Source organism: Carassius gibelio, chromosome B24, assembly GCF_023724105.1.
Source record: "Carassius gibelio isolate Cgi1373 ecotype wild population from Czech Republic chromosome B24, carGib1.2-hapl.c, whole genome shotgun sequence".
Classification (NCBI taxonomy): domain Eukaryota; kingdom Metazoa; phylum Chordata; class Actinopteri; order Cypriniformes; family Cyprinidae; genus Carassius; species Carassius gibelio.
The window spans coordinates 10,552,344-10,569,493 of NC_068419.1; the positions used below are offsets into that span (position 1 = coordinate 10,552,344).

At 34.3% G+C, this 17,150-nt stretch overlaps 1 protein-coding gene across 1 annotated transcript; it reads right to left on the reverse strand.

Annotated features, from left to right (window-relative positions):
• Positions 1-12,078: 12,078 nt before the first annotated feature.
• On the reverse strand, positions 12,079-16,619 carry sec22c (SEC22 homolog C, vesicle trafficking protein). Its single transcript, XM_052595368.1, has 7 exons — positions 16,447-16,619; positions 15,407-15,618; positions 14,285-14,448; positions 13,948-14,127; positions 13,737-13,855; positions 13,061-13,126; positions 12,079-12,931 (listed from the first exon to the last, which is right to left on the reverse strand). Exons 2-7 carry the CDS (start codon positions 15,586-15,588, stop codon positions 12,731-12,733), a joined length of 912 nt encoding a protein of 303 aa, XP_052451328.1. The 5' UTR covers positions 15,589-15,618; positions 16,447-16,619; the 3' UTR covers positions 12,079-12,730.
• Positions 16,620-17,150: the final 531 nt, after the last annotated feature.

The window sequence follows — 17,150 nt, forward strand, 5'->3', positions numbered from 1 at the left end:
ACATCTCTCTTAAATGCCCATTTTAAAGGTTTCTGCTTCAGTTTAGGCATAAACCAACACCTTACAGATAATGTTACAGTATCTGGAATTATTTAGATTTAACAAAACAAAAATGTGCTCACCCTAATGCTATGCAAGATGTAGATAAGCGTGTTTCTTTATCTGAACAGATTTGGATTGGCAGTGAATGGGTGGCATCAGAATGACAGTCCAAACAGCTGATAAAAACATTTAACATCTTATGACTTATCTACACAGACTTATTTATAGCTTGAATGGTCTAAGGGTGAATACATTTTCAGCACATTATCTTTTTTTCTGTAAACTATTTCTTTAAGATTTAAATACAATGATGTGAAAACAGTATTAAATATGTTGTTAAGGGAATGTATATTTTACTCATTCATTTTAAACCTCAAACCTGGCACCATGCTTCACTGAATTCAAGTGTAAAGTGTGTGCCTGTATTTTCATTTCTAATGTGTTTTTCTGTTTCTGCCACAGCAGTTTAGTCCTTTTATCTGTGTTTTTGTTTTGAAGGGTTCACCGCTGCAGTCAGGGATCATCCATCTACTGAGGTCAGATTGTACCCTTCTAACGAAATACATGAAAAATAAAGCTGTCAGAATGCTCAAGAGACAAATATATTTCACCCTTCAGCCTGATACCATATGAGTTTCTCAGATATAAACCTTGAAAAGTGGTAACCTGTAATTGAGCGATTTCTGTCTGATTGGATCAATATATTTTGTTCATGTAACCTAAAGGATTCTGTGATGTAAATTTTTTTATTTTATTTCAGCATGTCTGCATGTTATTGCAGCTAACGTGAATTAATTTAACATATGCTTGCAAAACAGCTAATGAATAATGCCAATAACAAATACCATATTCCACATGAGCCCAGCTTTAATTGAACATTTGTTAACAAAAGTGTTTTATATTAAAATGGAAAGGATTTTGTCATTCATTTGGATGTTGTTTTTGCTGCTTTCACATTGGCACTGTTAACAGGTGCCTAGCCACAGGCCACCTTTCATTATTCATGTCCATTGTTAAATATTCATGGGCTAAAGTACCCATCAAGGTTCAGCAAAAGCATTGTTCAACAAGTTTCAGAGCTTTGAGCTGGATCAAACCTGCTTTAAGAATAGCTAGCAAATCTATGCCATTGTATTGCTGGCTCAACCTGATATTGAAAGAAATGGCCCCTCCTGGATGCCCTCTATGTGAAATCTAGTGGCTACCATTCAGCAAAACATGACGTGGTATGAAAGAACTTGATCTGGTAATTTGCTATCCTTTCAGTTTTGAGCCAGTGATTTAACCCTCGCAGGCGTGATTGAGAACCATGACTGGAGCTTGACCTGTCAGACAGTATCCAATCAGAAAAAGCTTGACTTACCTCAGACTCCACTGGTGTTGATAAGATGCAGTACTACATGCACACAACTGAAATGGCACACAGAGATCCCTGGGCTATTATTATGACAAACCGGCATCTTAAACTTTATTGGAAAATCAAATAATTTTTTTAATAGTTTACTACACTAGACGGAAATCTAGGCTGAAGGTCTGGAATTCATGGCAGCTTTCATTGGCCAAGGCCCGCCCATGAGGCCGTTTGACTGACATGTCCAACAACCAATCACAGTTCATTTTTTACCCCGTCACTTTTTGCGGCGTGCAAATGTAGCCACAATAACAGACCAATGTGTAAAACTCTCTGACGTATTTTAAAGATTCTATGCTGCAAATTTTAAATATTTCACATACTTTTGAAAATCCAGCGTTCGTTGATCCTGGTAAGCGCTGTTCGTCACAGTTGTAAACACGACGGCTTTCCACTTTTGGTGAGGGGGTTTGTTTGGCACCACAGTATCTTTGTTTCCAGGTGGAATGTTAAAGAAAGCGACACTCACATCTCGCGGAAATCCTGTAGAATTTAACCAACCCGATAACGACTTCGAAATTTCTGAAGTGTTTCCACTTTTGTGTACCATATGCATCAGACGTTTAGCCAACGGTCCGTGGGCATGACGTCTGAGGCTGAGACTAGCTTTGCTGTTTCTTCAGCATCTCATGCATGCGTGGCGGGTTCTTAAGATTTTTTGTACAATATATTGTATTCAAAAAAACCGCTTTCATTCCACAGCGTTGTGTTTCACATTTTAAAGGCAAGTATGCACTGTGAACAAAAGCCTTGCTTTCTGTTGTAATCTACTTTTTGTTTCTAAAAATGCCTCTGACAATTGTTTCGTGTTTCGTTGCTTTATCAGCGTCTCACGTATGCACATTTGCGCAATAGGTTGAATGATGGATCTCGAGTGAATGAACATGTTCTTTCTTTCTTCTGCCTTTTACTTGGATCATTTTTATATGAAAACATGCATTTATGTATAGGCCATTGTACCACATCTTAAAAGGCACTGTTTTATGTCACTGTTCAACTTTAAAAAACAAGCCTAGAGACCAATGAGTTGTTTTTTCCATTCTACATTCTAGTACAACTGTACAGCTTGCTGACTCTTATGGTGGCCCAGTAGTGCACAACACACGAAAATCGCCACAGCACAACAAAATCAATACGACACAATGCATATTACCAGTTGTATCCTGCCAGTTTCATTGTGTCGCCACTCGTTTCCATTTTGTTCTGCTAATTTTGTTGTGTTGTGGCTTGCTTCTGTTGTGTTGTAACTTTTTTCCGTTATGTTTTCATTGTGTTGTACACTATGGCCAGCCATAGATTTGTGTATAATATCCTCAGGTGTTTGACTCTGCTGCTATTTAACCTTGTGAACATGGGCTCTAAAATTTGTCTCGGTTGTAAATTGTGTGCTGGACCAATTATAAGCCTCAGAGCCTTCTTTCAGACCTAAGAAACCATTGAACGATGTAGGACTGTCAAGAAAATATTGGATTCATGTATGCGTTATGCTGGCACTGTCCCTCAGCCATTCACTCACACTAAGGCTTCTTGGGATTTCACATCAATGTTTTGCTATTCAAAGCCAAGGTTGAGGTTCCAGTCCACACACATTTGAAAGTGAAATTTAATTGAAGTGAATTCATGGTTTGGGTGAAAAGAAAGATGAGTCATACAGATCTGCATTACATGTGAAGGAATCTGAATCATAACCAGCGTTTGTTACATATTGTTCAACTTATTGTTTTAAACGAATTTACTATATGCAGTTGATTTGATGAGATTCATAACACGGTAAACAGGTATTTGTACATGTTGGCAGATGTGTACATGTCATTGTAATTGTGTGTGAGGCTTTGATTGTTATTTTGATTGTTTTGCCAGCTCTCCCCTGGATGTCCAACACATTAACCCATATCAACTGCGGAAAAGCTACAATGCATGCAATTATCCTCGTTACAATTGCTTTTGGTGCCAAAATTAATTTTAAAGCCTTTAAAGTGAAGCCAGATTGGATGGCTAACGCACCATAAGATGTTCTGTGCTAGTGACACAATTATGTAGAAATTTAAATCAACATTCAGTGTGTTATATACTGTCAAAAGTTTTCAAACTAGGGTTCAGCAGGGTGCTGATGGTTTGCAATGATATGGCTTAGGTACATTTTTGATGGCTGTCCTTTAAGCATTATGTAAATCAGTGGTTCTCAACCTTTGAAGGCCCCCTAGCCCTAGTTTTGTTCCTAAAAACAGGTTTTCACACTGAAACACAATTTTGATATATTCATAATTTCTTTTATTTTCCTAATAGCAGCCCTTAAAATGCTTTGAGCATAAGACCATTTAGATTTGATTCAAGTCAGATTCAAATGGGCGAGTCATTATGAGATGAGTGAATGAGTGGACAGAATCAAGCTAAGTGCCAGATGTGAAATAATTCATGTTTTCCTTCACTTTAAGGATGGCATGACCTTTCCTCCAAAGTCCAAGGGAGAGAAGACGTGCTCTCAGTGGTGCGGACTCACCCTGTGGCAACTCGCACAAGTTTTAATGGGTTTATGTGTTTGATTTTTCCAGAGGTGGAGAATTTCACACATGAATGGAGTAGACCTCTAACATCAAACAGAGACGGTGCTTATCGAGCGTTGACTTTTTTCCCATGCTCCGAGGAAGCAAAACATATAGATTTATTCACAACACTTTCTGAATTAGGAGGAAAATGTGGCTGTTCTGTACTGCTAGCAATGCCTGGCCATATGCAAATGTAAATGGCACTCTCACTAAAACGTTTGATCTCTATCCCAGTCTTTGATTTTAGTTTATCATATTTAAATAACACTAATCTTTCAGCAAACTCTATATCTTCTATATCTTATTGTTATTAGCTACTCATGCTTGAGAGTTAACTGCATAGAGCTGCAAAGTACAGCTTCAGATAACCAGCAAGCAATCGCTTGCAATTAAACAGAGTAAGATTCATAAACATACTTAACTCTAAAAGACCCGTCTGAAGTCTTTGATAAAAATCGTACAGCTTAATCTCCATTTCTAATTACAAACAGTGTTTCTTTCTTCATTCAGTACGACTGTATTAAGCCAATGGCTTCAAATGCCTATATAAAAACGATCTCCTGTGCTTAAAGGTTTGCTTTTAAGTGTTCATTTCAGATTTAGGTGGTAAAGCATTACAGAGAAAAGCTCTCTTAACAGGACTTCTCTGTTAATTTGTGTTTGTTCTTTAATGAAGGGTTTATTACCATTGTGGTACTGATAGGAACGTTTGTCACATTGAAATCGTTTACGTTTGAGGCCGAGATTTCAAGTCAAATGGTGACAGATTTCAAAAACTTTTTAAAATCTTTTAAAAAATACAGTAGTCAATATTTGAAGTGGATCAAAAAGGTTATTTAAAGTTGTCCTAAGACTAGAACAGGTATTGTTTTGGTTTTAGGACAACTTTGATGAAAGATTTTGATCCTCAGTCTCAGTATTAAATATAATAAGCCAATGTTCTTGCACATATTTATTCCTAGCTGAAGTCCAGTCTGTGTAACTTATTAATTAAATGGTAGTGGGGTAAATATTTAATATTTATTCATATCTTATAATATTGATATTATATGATCATTTTAATATTTGATATTCTTAGTCCTATCTATATTTTAATCTGAATTTCTCCAAGATTTATGTAACTGCAGTCTTATTTGAGGAGGATTAAGGCTTCTATAACATCCACTAGATAAATTAGTCAGTAGTGTCCATAAATTAGTCTCTACAGCTCTTATCTGTGCTATGTGGTGTGGTGTGTGACTCATATTTAAGAAACTCATTTAGTGGCAAATAAATTAAGTTTAAAGGCATAATTCAAAGTTGAACATAAAATAGAATAGCAAGAGAATGATTTTTCATTATTTCTCTGAAAACCAAACATCACCAAGAATGTATGCTGTAAAATCTGATTTTCTAAGGATTGAGAATTTTATAATGAATTTCAAATAATAAGACTCATTTGAAATTTTTTTTTTTTAATGCGAAATACACTGGGGACCTGAAAAGTCTGAGGCCACTGTGTGAAAATGGGTCACTTTTGCACTTACAAATTATTGAAGTCATTGAAGTCATTACAAGTTAAGCATGATGATTATAGTGAAAAGTTCTATTAAAATTTTCCACCAAATAAAAAAACCTCTGCCATTTTGGTTTTTATGGTAGTACCCCTTGAGCTTGGAAAGAACTTGGAAAGCAAGAGCACCTAACCTTTTAAGGATCAATGTCACAATTTTGTTATTTTAATAGTGACTTAGATATAGTGCAAATTATTCATTTTATGCTATGACATGACTTTGTTTTACATTTTCTAAATCCAAAATGTTTATAACCTAATAAATTAAATTCCAGTTTAGTCTGTCTGTAATGGGTACATTTATACAGAAAAAACAGTAATACAGTTAAACATTGCAATCAAATTAACTTTATTTTAATATATTTATTTATTTCTGTGATGCAATGCAGAATTGTTAGCATCATTACTCGAGTCTTCAGTGTTACACAATCCTTCAGTAATCATTCCAGTATGCTGATTAGTTACTCGATAAATATTTCTTAATATTATCAATGATGAAAACTGTTGTGCTGCTTAACATTTTTGTGAAAAGAAAAATAAACGTTTTTCAGGATACTTTGAATAATCTTAAATAAATAGTACTTTACAGTACTGCATTCTTGCTGAATCAAGGTATTAATTTAATTAAAAATAATAATTCTTATCTTTGAACAGTAAGATTAGATTTTGAATCTCAGATATGCAGTGTGGTCTGAGACTGTATATGGTTGAACAAAAAGCAACCTCGAGTGAATGTGCAGGACGAAATACAATGTCCCTGAAGAATTCTATTGGTAATGTGACGTATAAAATATTTATGGGATGTTAGTGTACAGTGGGTAACACTGTTGTTTGTGGAGTATCATTTTCTAAACACACACTGTAAAAAACTGTTTTTCACAGGATTTTTCCCATTTTATTTTGCACTGAACTATTAAAGAGATTATGAAATTCCTCATGGTGATCAAACAGGTATGACTTTCTTATTTTCTAAAGGAGAATTTGTCCGAATGACCGTGATCATTCACTTTCATTGTATTATAGACAAAACGAGACAATAAAGTGTGTCTTTTGTACGGTATCCAACACAAAAAGAAAGTCATGCAGGTCTGGAATGACATAAAGTTGAGGATGACAGAAGTTTCACCTTTGGCTGAACTATCCCCTTAATGTTATGCTTGAAATGATTAATATTCAGTAAATCACTGTCTTTCAAACAGAATAGCTGCTAAAACCATGTAAAACAGCTTTATTAAATATCTACCCACATAATAAATCGTCAATGCAAAAACACAGACAACAGCAGCAACCTGATTACATATTGTTTCGTAAAATCTGAAAATCACAATGCAGCCAAAGATCTGTCTCAGTTCACAGTGTTTCCATCTCATATTTGAAACAGAACAAAAGGTCTCTGGAGTGTCTAATTTTTACTGTGAGAACAGTGATTTATCAGGACAAAGATTGTTGTAAAAAGGATGGAGATGGTACAGTACCGGACACGGTTCCTGTGGTTCCTTTGTTTCGCTGTACAGGCTTCCAACTCAAATCATGTGGCCTGTATGACAGCAATTGACTGAGTCACCAAGCATTGTTGGAAAGCAATTATTAGAAACATATTTGGTTAAAATCCTACTCCATTCAACACTAGAACAGAGTCCAGCTGAGAGCGGTGTCAAGTGCATTTCCAGTACAAATGCATTATACATGGACGAGTCAGGTGTGGAAACTGTATTGACAGACACTCGGATACACATTTTAACCTATGAAAAATCCATTTCCTTTTTTAGATTGGTGCATATGTGCCTGAATGAACTTGTTCACAAGTTTGATTGTAATGCATGTGCATGTGCTTCACGGGGGAGAAAGTCATAAAAAGAGGTCACAAATAACATCCTCAGATTCTGAATTTCTTCACCATAGTTAAAGTTCAAACTAAATTGTTTTCCATATTGAATATACTGTTGTACGGGTGCAGCACAAAGAAATCTATAGTGCACCGCAAGCAAAAAATATATAAAAATTGAGAGAAATTCTCCTTGCACGCATCCACTATCTCAGCAAACTTCCCTTTAATCTGATTAATGATTCATGTTCTATAATAAAGATATCTTAATCTTTTAGTTTCAACATCTGTGTTTATCATTCAGAAAGAATGTTAACAGATACTGTTAATCACAAATTTGTTAAGACATTCTGAAGGGTCCAAGTAAACGTTTAACTTTAAGAGAAAAAAAAAGGAAGGCATGACTGCAGAAAGACTACAAACTTGAATTTCTTCATAATTTCTGAGAAAAACATGTTCAGCTAAGGGCTGTTTACACTGAGTACTGTAACAGTTTAAGTGATAGTTCACCAAAAAAAAAAAAAAAAAAAAAAAAAAAAAAAATTCTGTCATTAATTACTCTCATGTTGTTCCAAACCCATAAGACCTCTGTTCATCTTAGGAACACAAATAAAGATATTTTTTAATTGAAATCCGAGAGCTTTCTGAGCCTGCATATGTTTGTTCCTCTGCATGTAAAGAACGTAATCATGGTACACTCGATAATGTCCAGTGATATATGTTATTTAGTGTTACTGTTATCTTTGTGTCACAACTGAAGTATTATTTAGATTTTAGTCTATGTAGTAGTGGTGTGGATTTTTTATTACATCATTATGCTAGTAGATGGCAACAAATGACTCTTTATAAGCAAGTCATTCCAAATACGGATTGCAAAGCAAGTGCTTAATAACAACCTTCTCAGAGAGTATGTGATTTTCGAAGCAGCTATTGCCCAATTTGCTCAAACGAATCATTCAAAGACACTGGTTCCTTCAGTGAGTAACTCAATTCACTCAAGCGACTCATTTAAAAACCCTGAATCAGGAACAAAACAAGTGAGTAACTGAATCATTCATTCAAGCGACCCACTCAAAAACACTGATTCATCATTTATCATTTTGAATTAGGTATTTTTATTGGTAGAGACAAATCCGCTCACAATGTTACATCTAAAATATACATTATTCCGTATAACCAGAAGCAATATGGCAGTTGTGATCTTATGCTCTGTAGACACCTCACTTTTCTCAGGAAATAAAAGATGATGGCTATGCTTGCAAATCGAACTGGTGAGTGCCAACAGGAGAAGCAGAGCTCTGTGACTGATCCTCTCATGCTTGCCTAAAACAAAACTGAAATGGATCAGTGCAGTGGAGTGATCTGGGTCAAACCTCTGCTCTAATCTGTTGGACCGAAGGTGACTATATACTGCCAGGATTTCGGTGCAGTGTTGCCAAGCAAGAGACAGCAACACTAGGTGCGTAATACTGGCACCCATCTTGCTTTTTTTCCACCAGCATTATACTCTGTGACCTACCATTGACCTTGATCAGCATTACTGCTCTGATACGCAGCATTACTCACAAGACCTTCCAAAACTGTATACACCAGGATCAACTTTTAAAACCATTTCCCTAAAGAATAGACACAAAAAAGTTTATTTTAATCAGTATAGCAATACTAGGTAACCCAAAGGAAGATCTGACCTCCAGTAAATGCATAACTAAACCTGTATGTAACTAACTCTGACAGTCATAAAATGTCCACAGTGACTTCGGTCTACAATAAACCAGTTATATACTGCCACCCAATGTTCTGAAACATATAGTACAATCTTACAAACACCATCTGAGATACCACACATGAACCATTATAAAAAAAGGACTACACAAAGAAATGAAATAGAACCTTTGTGGTTGTAAGAAAGCCTACTAATGTAAGCTGAGAATACTAAAACCTATACTTATAACTGGTTCTTCATACAGTTGAATTTCATTTTTTAAAGCTATACCACAATTGCTTTTGAAACCTATTAAATGTGCAAAGTCTCTATAATTGACTGAGAATTCTGTCAGTTTTGAAGTAAAATAGCCGAATTTTCTGTCAAAAATACAGTACAGAAAAACTGAAAAGCTTGACTTTAAAAGCATTGAGCCATTTAGAACATCTGTTGAATCTTTCATCGTTTTGCACCGATTCAGCTTTAGTATAAGCTCCAAAGCAAAATATAATGTATTAATGAGACCTTCTAACAATTTTTTTCACTTTTCAGCTTCATCCAAGTGGTAGAAAAAACATGAGTGTTTGAAACCTCTCAGGATGTTCAGGCTTATTTTCCAAACAATTTTTGAGTCAGCTTCTTATTCTAAACTATTAGGAAAAAATATAAACATTCATAGCTTCAAACAGGAAAAATGATGACGCAAATATTCTAGCCCAACAATCAAATAAAACACGCAGTTCTTATGTTCAGTTGTTGATTTATTAAATGTCTGAATCTGTTTTAGCAACAAACAAGTTGCAACAAGGGAATAATATTGAAGCTTGTTTCCACCAAAGGATTACATTTATTAATTTTGTAAATCCTCATATTTTCTCAGATTTCCCAGCATTGCGAGTTTAACTAATAATTCTGAGAAACAAGTGTCAATTGTGAGATTTAAAGTTACAGTTACCTTTTTTATTTTCTATTCTGTGGCAGAAAAAAAAATTGTAGTTGCAAATAGCAAATTCGAGTCTATTGTAGAATTTCTCAGTATTCCTTTTCCTTTTCTTTTGTGGGAGAAACAGGCTTCCACAGAATAGTGCTCACATCACTGCTCACTATTTAAAAGTCTCTTTCTTGGATGCTGGAGGTTAATTGGTTAAATCTAAAAGAGCAGTCCAACTCCAGTGAAACAAAACCAATTCAAATTGAATAAAAAAAATAAAATAAAAAAAAACCTGTCCATCCATTAAGCAGAATCACTTGTTAAAGACAAAATTTCCTTGATTAAAAACTTTTAAATGCATGCATCATCTGAATCAAATGTAGGTTGATTTAAGACAAAATTGGTTTCAAGCTTTCATTATTACTATGCAGAATATAAGTAATAACCTCCAGCACCAAATACAGTTCACTGACACAGGCTTTAAAAAACATGGGTCACAAATGCAAGAGATTAAATCCATTTAAATAAAGGTTCTCTCATTTGAGTAACTAAACATTTATCTACCACATGAAAAACTATCATTATAAAAATACATCTCTCATAGATTCAACAAACACAGAATTCCATGTATTATACGAGGAGTGAGTAAATATGTACAAGTTTAAAAGGCTAAGGGCACCACTGTGACCTCAGCAACCCTTGTTAAAATTGTATAAGAAACCATGATTATAAATCAGAACATGTTGCTTTATTTTGTCAAGCTATCCTGGGAAGAAAGCCTAGAAATCAGTCACTAGAAACAGAGCCCTTACATTACTATTATTACAACATTGGCTGCCATTTTCACACGCTTTAAAATTATAATACATACATTCTCACTCCTCTGTTTAACTATCTGTAATCATACTGTGTAATAAGGCATTGACATGAACATACTGTAGCTTTACCACAGCACTAAATGATATCCTAGACAAAATCTTTACATGCAAGCTGCTGCTACAACACAGCATAATGACATTTTTGCCAACTCTGCGCTAACCATTTAGAAGAACAGCTTGCTTTTAAAAATTCTGAAATATACTTCACATTTATATCTATGCTTATTACTTGCCTAAAAACTATAACAGATGAACTTAAATGGATTTTTTCATGCTGACTGTTTGAATAGGATGACATTTGCAAAAAAAAAACTAAATGCAGCAAAAGTACCGTATTTTTCAGATTATAAATCACACCTAAGTATAAGTCGCATCAGACCAAAAATACGTCATGACAAGGAAAAAAACATATACAAGTTTATATATATATACATATACATTTATTTAGAATCAAGAACGGAGAGAAAACATTACCGTCTACAGCCACGAGAGGGCGCTCTATGTCTTCAGTGTAGACTACAGGAGCAATGAGCAGCACCGAGCAGCAGAGCGCCCTCTCGCTGCTGTAGACGGTAATGTTTTCTATTGGTTCATGTAAAATTAATTTTGATAAATAAGTTGCACCTGACTATAAGTCGCAGGACCAGCCAAACTATGAAACAAAGTGCAACTTATAGTCCGGAAAATACGGTATAAAAAATGCAATGTGTCAGTATAACGCGATACGATGCTTCCTTATTATTTTAAAATACACTGAACTGATGAAAGATTAATGTAAACAAACTGAACTTAATCTCAAGTTTACTCAAACCTACTATAATACTGTCTGCTGCAAAATAAACTAGTTGTTTTTGGCTTGATATCATGAATAATAGAGCAAATTAATTACATTAATATGTAAACTAAGCGGTGTCAATCATCATTGATGTATGTTGACAAAAAAAAAAAATTGTTAAGAAAATGGATATGGAGATCAACAAATGCAATTTCCTGCAATCCTTTATCACCTCTACATCTTACCTACTGGATACATGAATGTTGTATTTTGATAATTTCTCATTTATATTCTTTGGGATGAGTATTAGGGAAAGATAGGCTAGACAAAATTATCTTGTGTGGAAAAAATGGCATAAGACTAGTTGAAAGATATGAATGTTTTTTGTATACAATTTGTAGTACTCATATAATGCAAAAAAAAAAAAAAAAAAAAAAAAAAAAAAAAGGTGTTGTGGAGTAGACCATTACTTACTAACCGACACTGCCCAAAATAAAACCAAAAGATCAAGTTGAAAAGAACTGAAATAGTTACTGAATAAATATCCTTCATAATCTAAAATGCCTGATATTTAAACATGACCATCAATCACCCAAAGTTAATACCATTCTACCCACTTTCAGTCAGTTATATGCAATTTATGTCCATTTATAGCTTTATAACAATTAAACGACACAACAAAAACCTTCATACAGAAAAGTAAACAAAGATTACCATTTTAAATTAGCTTTAACTACAAATTTTGCAGCAAATAAATAAAATAAAATGAACTTAAACCCAGTGTTATTAACTTTTAAACCAACAAAATTGGTTCAATTCATCCATATTACATTCACAATTTGTCATTAAAAAATGTATTTCTGATATGCATCAATGGAATTGAAGACCCCTGTAGAAAAACCATTGCACTCACTATCCATGTCAAGACAATCACTTGATCATAACATTAGATCAAAGCAAAAGCTAAAGCAAAAACCATTCTGACTTTTCGTGAGCCGTTACATCACACGGAGTCTCGTCCATTTTTTGGTCTCTCACCCTACTGTTGTCCACATCCAGATGAAGTCCTCATACTCCACAGTCCATGTGTCTGTCCAGCAGTTTGCGTTGGAGGGTGAGCAGCGTGGAGAGGCAGGCCACGGACATGTGGAAGGCCAGCTGCCAGATGTTCCTCAGACCAAAGAGAAAAGCATTGCATAAAATGATGATAGTCAGGAGAGTAAAGGATTTCAGCTTCTTCTGGCAGGTGTGGAACAAGTACAGATGACACTGTATGGAAAAGAGATAGAGATCTGAGCTTAGACGGTGTACTGTATTTGATCCTGCTATAAATGAAAACATTAAATATTACATGTGCATCATTGCTGATGCCACATACAGAGTAGTAATACGATGTACCTGGCAAACACAGCAGAGAAATGCAAAAAGAAACGCCACCACACTCCACAAACCATCATAATCATCCTGTAAAAAAAAAAGTGTCATTATAATTAAGACATTTATTTACCTACTTAGTTATAATAAAATAATTATTTTATATAATTATTACCACATTTCAAAAACCTTGATAATGGTCCTGTAAACAATGGTGATATCATAAATTAAAATAGAAAATCAAATAATACTCTAAACTAAACATAAGCTGCTAGGGAAAAATGAATACAATAAATAATCAATTTAAAAAAAAAGTGCATATTCCGAGAAATATACAAATATCAAAAATGACTTTATGGTAAGTCTGCCTGACTCTGTACCATATTGAGCATCAGCTGATAAAATATATTTTTAGTATTAGCCAATACTGGAAATTTCATTTAACGGGTCTTTAAAAAACAGCAATAAGTTAACGACTATTAAATGTAATCTTTAACAAAAATCTTCATAATGTATATTATAATGTTATGATGACTTCATTTACTTACGGCCTTTAAAACGTTTTTTTTTTTTTTTGGTATTTAAGTTTTATTTTAATAGACAAAATACATTAGTACAGAATTTTAATTTTGGCCATTAGTCATTTCCCATAACATCCCTAATCAGGATCATACTGTCTCAAATGAACATCTTGTGATACCTGGAAGGTGTTTTCAATAAGATGGACACCGCGTATAAGGTTGAGGGCAGCACACATGATGTTAAGAATCAGAGAAAGGATCCCTGGTGCTGAGACTGGTTCCAATCTCTGACTTTGACCTTCAAAATCAACAAGGAGCAATAAATCAAAAATGTACATCCAAATTAAGAAGCAGACCATCTGGAAGAACTGTACTCTTTCCTGGTCACACCTGATGCAGCTGTTTGTTCTACATGCCCATTGGCTGCTCCGTTGTTGAGCGCCACATCCTCCATGGTGAGAACCTGAGGGGGGCTGGTCCTGAGGTCTTCCTGAACCTCGGCCAGGGTGACCTCCAGAGATGGACCCCCTTTCTTGTTATAATGCTGCTGAAGTTTTTGAATGGCACCATCTGAAATAAATCCATCAGACAAACTCATGTTAGGCTTATTAGTTCAACGACTTTTGAACTAATAAGTGGATTAAGTACAGTCTAAATAAATGACATGGCATACAGTTTTAATAACTCATCTAATGCTTAATCCAATCACTTCTATTTGTCATCCTACCAAACTCCAGAAATGGGTACGGCCTGCTTGCCAGGGCCACTGCAGAGTTGTCAAAGCATGCTGTGAATTCCCAGCGCAAGTCTTCCAAGAAGCAGAAGGCCGTGGCAGCAGGGAGACTGCATGCACATACGGTCATGTAGGACACACCCTCGGATGAGAGGAAGCTGCAACACAGAGAGACCAATTAGTTAACAAATGATTTCACAGGACGGCCACCAACTTCCTTGGCTTATCTTGGACTCAGGAACACAGGTTAACAAGACCAGGGACATTCTTATCGGTCATATATCATTCTGATATGGCAAGACTTCCTTTTATTTTCATGCATCTCATGATTTCAAAAGTTGTCAAAGGTTATATCATTTAACTGACATGGGCTAGAATGAACAGTGGATGCTTGTATTATTTATGATTTAACATTAACCAAAGATTAATAAATACTTTAACAAAAGTATTGATCCCTGTTAGTCCATTCTTACTCTTAAAAAGTAAACAAATGAATACAAATTGCAGTCAAATTTTATAATTTGACTTATTAAAAAGAAAATCATAAACTGTCAATTTAACAATTCAAAAAATTCCATAACTTTTTGGATTTTTCATGCAATGCCATTGGAGAAATTTTTTTGGTTCTTTGTTTTTTTTAGTGAATAGTTCTTAAAAGAACCTCTTTTTTTTATATCCATTGAAAATGTTCTTTCGATTATTCAACTGTTCTTCACGTTCACGATCTTTAATAAACTGTTTACTGAAAGGTTCTCTGGGGCACCAAAAATGAACACTTTTGGAATCTTTCATTTAAAGAATGCATGAATAGATATTAAAGCTTCTTCATGGAACCATCGATGCCAATAAGAAACATTTATTTGTAAAAGTGTATGGACAACTTATGTAAAAAAAAACAAAAAAAATTGATTTCAGGAATTTAAGCATAAGACCTTTGATTTTTAAGATTTGAATATAATGAAAAATATCTGTAATTTAGCATACTAATTTATTAAAAACAAACAAACAATACTCAAACACTTCCTCTATCACACAGATTTGAACCTGGATACCTTTGGTTTCCTGCCCAGATCTTTAATCACCAAGAGACATTAGTGTCAAGAATAGTGCACTTACTGAATGTTGAGCTCATGGCCCTTGACTGTCCCTCTCTCTGGTAATGAACTCAGGGATTTTGAGATCACTTTTAGCTGTTGCTTTCTCTCCTGAAGTTCCTTGTTATGCAGGAAATCAGTGGAGGCCGAGAGAGGGAGTCCATCCCTGACCCGGACCACAAAGGCAAACAGGATCAGTGACATGCTCCTCGTGGGTCTCTATGAGAACACATCCTAAAAACAAAGAAGATACTGATGATCATCATGAAATAGCAATTACAGCACTTATTATAAAGCATGTCTGACAAGAAGGATGGAGAAAAGGGATGCTATTTTCAAAAGTATAGCTACAGCTGTGGATGCAATCAAAACTATAATTTAACATTAAAATGTTGTATTAGTAATAAACATTAATTAGTACAAAAAAACAATGGTTTTATCTGTAAATATTGTTTAACTGATCTGGGCTCATGTGAACTAATAAACAGTTGAATTTGTTATTAACTCATGTTAACAATTATAAACGATAAAACAGTGTAGACTATTAAATACTGTAACCTCATAGACTTTATTAAGTGTTATCACTTATTTATTTATTTTTACTATCTTCAGCTTACACTACTTAAAGAAAAACTTATGTAGATACTTTAAAAAATAATAATAATAATAAAAATTAATAAAAATTAAAAATATTATGCACTTGTTAATGAAAGCTTCAAGTTAGGATGTCTATGCAACTTAAAGACAAATATTACTACCTTCTATATTACAATATACGCATGTTACAATAAGATATAGCATGTTTCATTGAAAATAAATTTGCTTAACAAACCAAACTGATAAGATGTTGCATTCATTTTAAAGCGTTTTAATAGTAAAAAAAGATTCCACCACTGGGTTGGTAAAGTACGATGTTCTAACCACTGGTTCCAATTACTCTGATCACATTTGCCAAGTTTTGATATAATGTATTATTAAATATGGACTGGATTTCTAGTTATTACAGTGGTTCAAATCCTTCTGCTAGCAGGTGCAAAACCATTTCCATTTACCATCCCTTACCTTATAACAGCTCAATAATACATTTACGAGTATGTGAGACAGTGAAATAGAAAAGCGCAGGAGTATAACAAATATGTTTCAAAAAGGTCTCAAGATAATTATTGCGGAGTTATTTATGACTTAATGGTTTTAAGAAGCTATCAGGAGCTTTTTGTTCGTCTCTGTGAATTATGGGAAACAGTGTCAACAGCAACCGTTACTTCAAAATAAAAGTCCTCAGTTTCAAGATGCCAAATGCTGGTTTATTCTCATCTGTTCGATTTACAGACCGAATAGACATAAATGAATAATAATTCTTAAAATAATTTCAGATAAAAACTTTTTTATTATTATTATTTACATTCGTCAAGAAATATAGCATGAATAATATTAACTTTTATAAATCATTGTCGATATTGTCAGGGCAGAAGGAACAAGCATTTTTGTAATTTGTAATGATGATGGTTTCCGACAGACGGCGGCTGTGCGCATCTCAGTAGAGAAACGGGGTTGCCATGTCCTCTTTTTATAAATGTCTTATTAAATAATAATAATAATAATAATAAAACTAATCTGGTGCATTGCGATTTTAAGGATTATTTACAGAATACATTCAAGTTGTGGAGGATAAGATGCGTGGAGATATTTATAAAAATTATTACTTTTTCCGTAATTCATACACAATCATCCCGCTCCTCTTTCACCACACCCGTAAACAAACCTAG

Bases quoted from the DNA above. Each gene is read 5' to 3' on its own strand.
- sec22c (XM_052595368.1), bottom strand. From the start codon at position 15,588: ATGTCACTGATCCTGTTTGCCTTTGTGGTCCGGGTCAGGGATGGACTC. The intron at 14,449-15,406 runs GTAAGTGCACTA...TCTGTGTTGCAG, and splicing joins GGCCATGAGCTCAACATTCA to CTTCCTCTCATCCGAGGGTG. The intron at 13,856-13,947 runs GTGTGACCAGGA...TTGATTTTGAAG, and splicing joins AGAACAAACAGCTGCATCAG to GTCAAAGTCAGAGATTGGAA.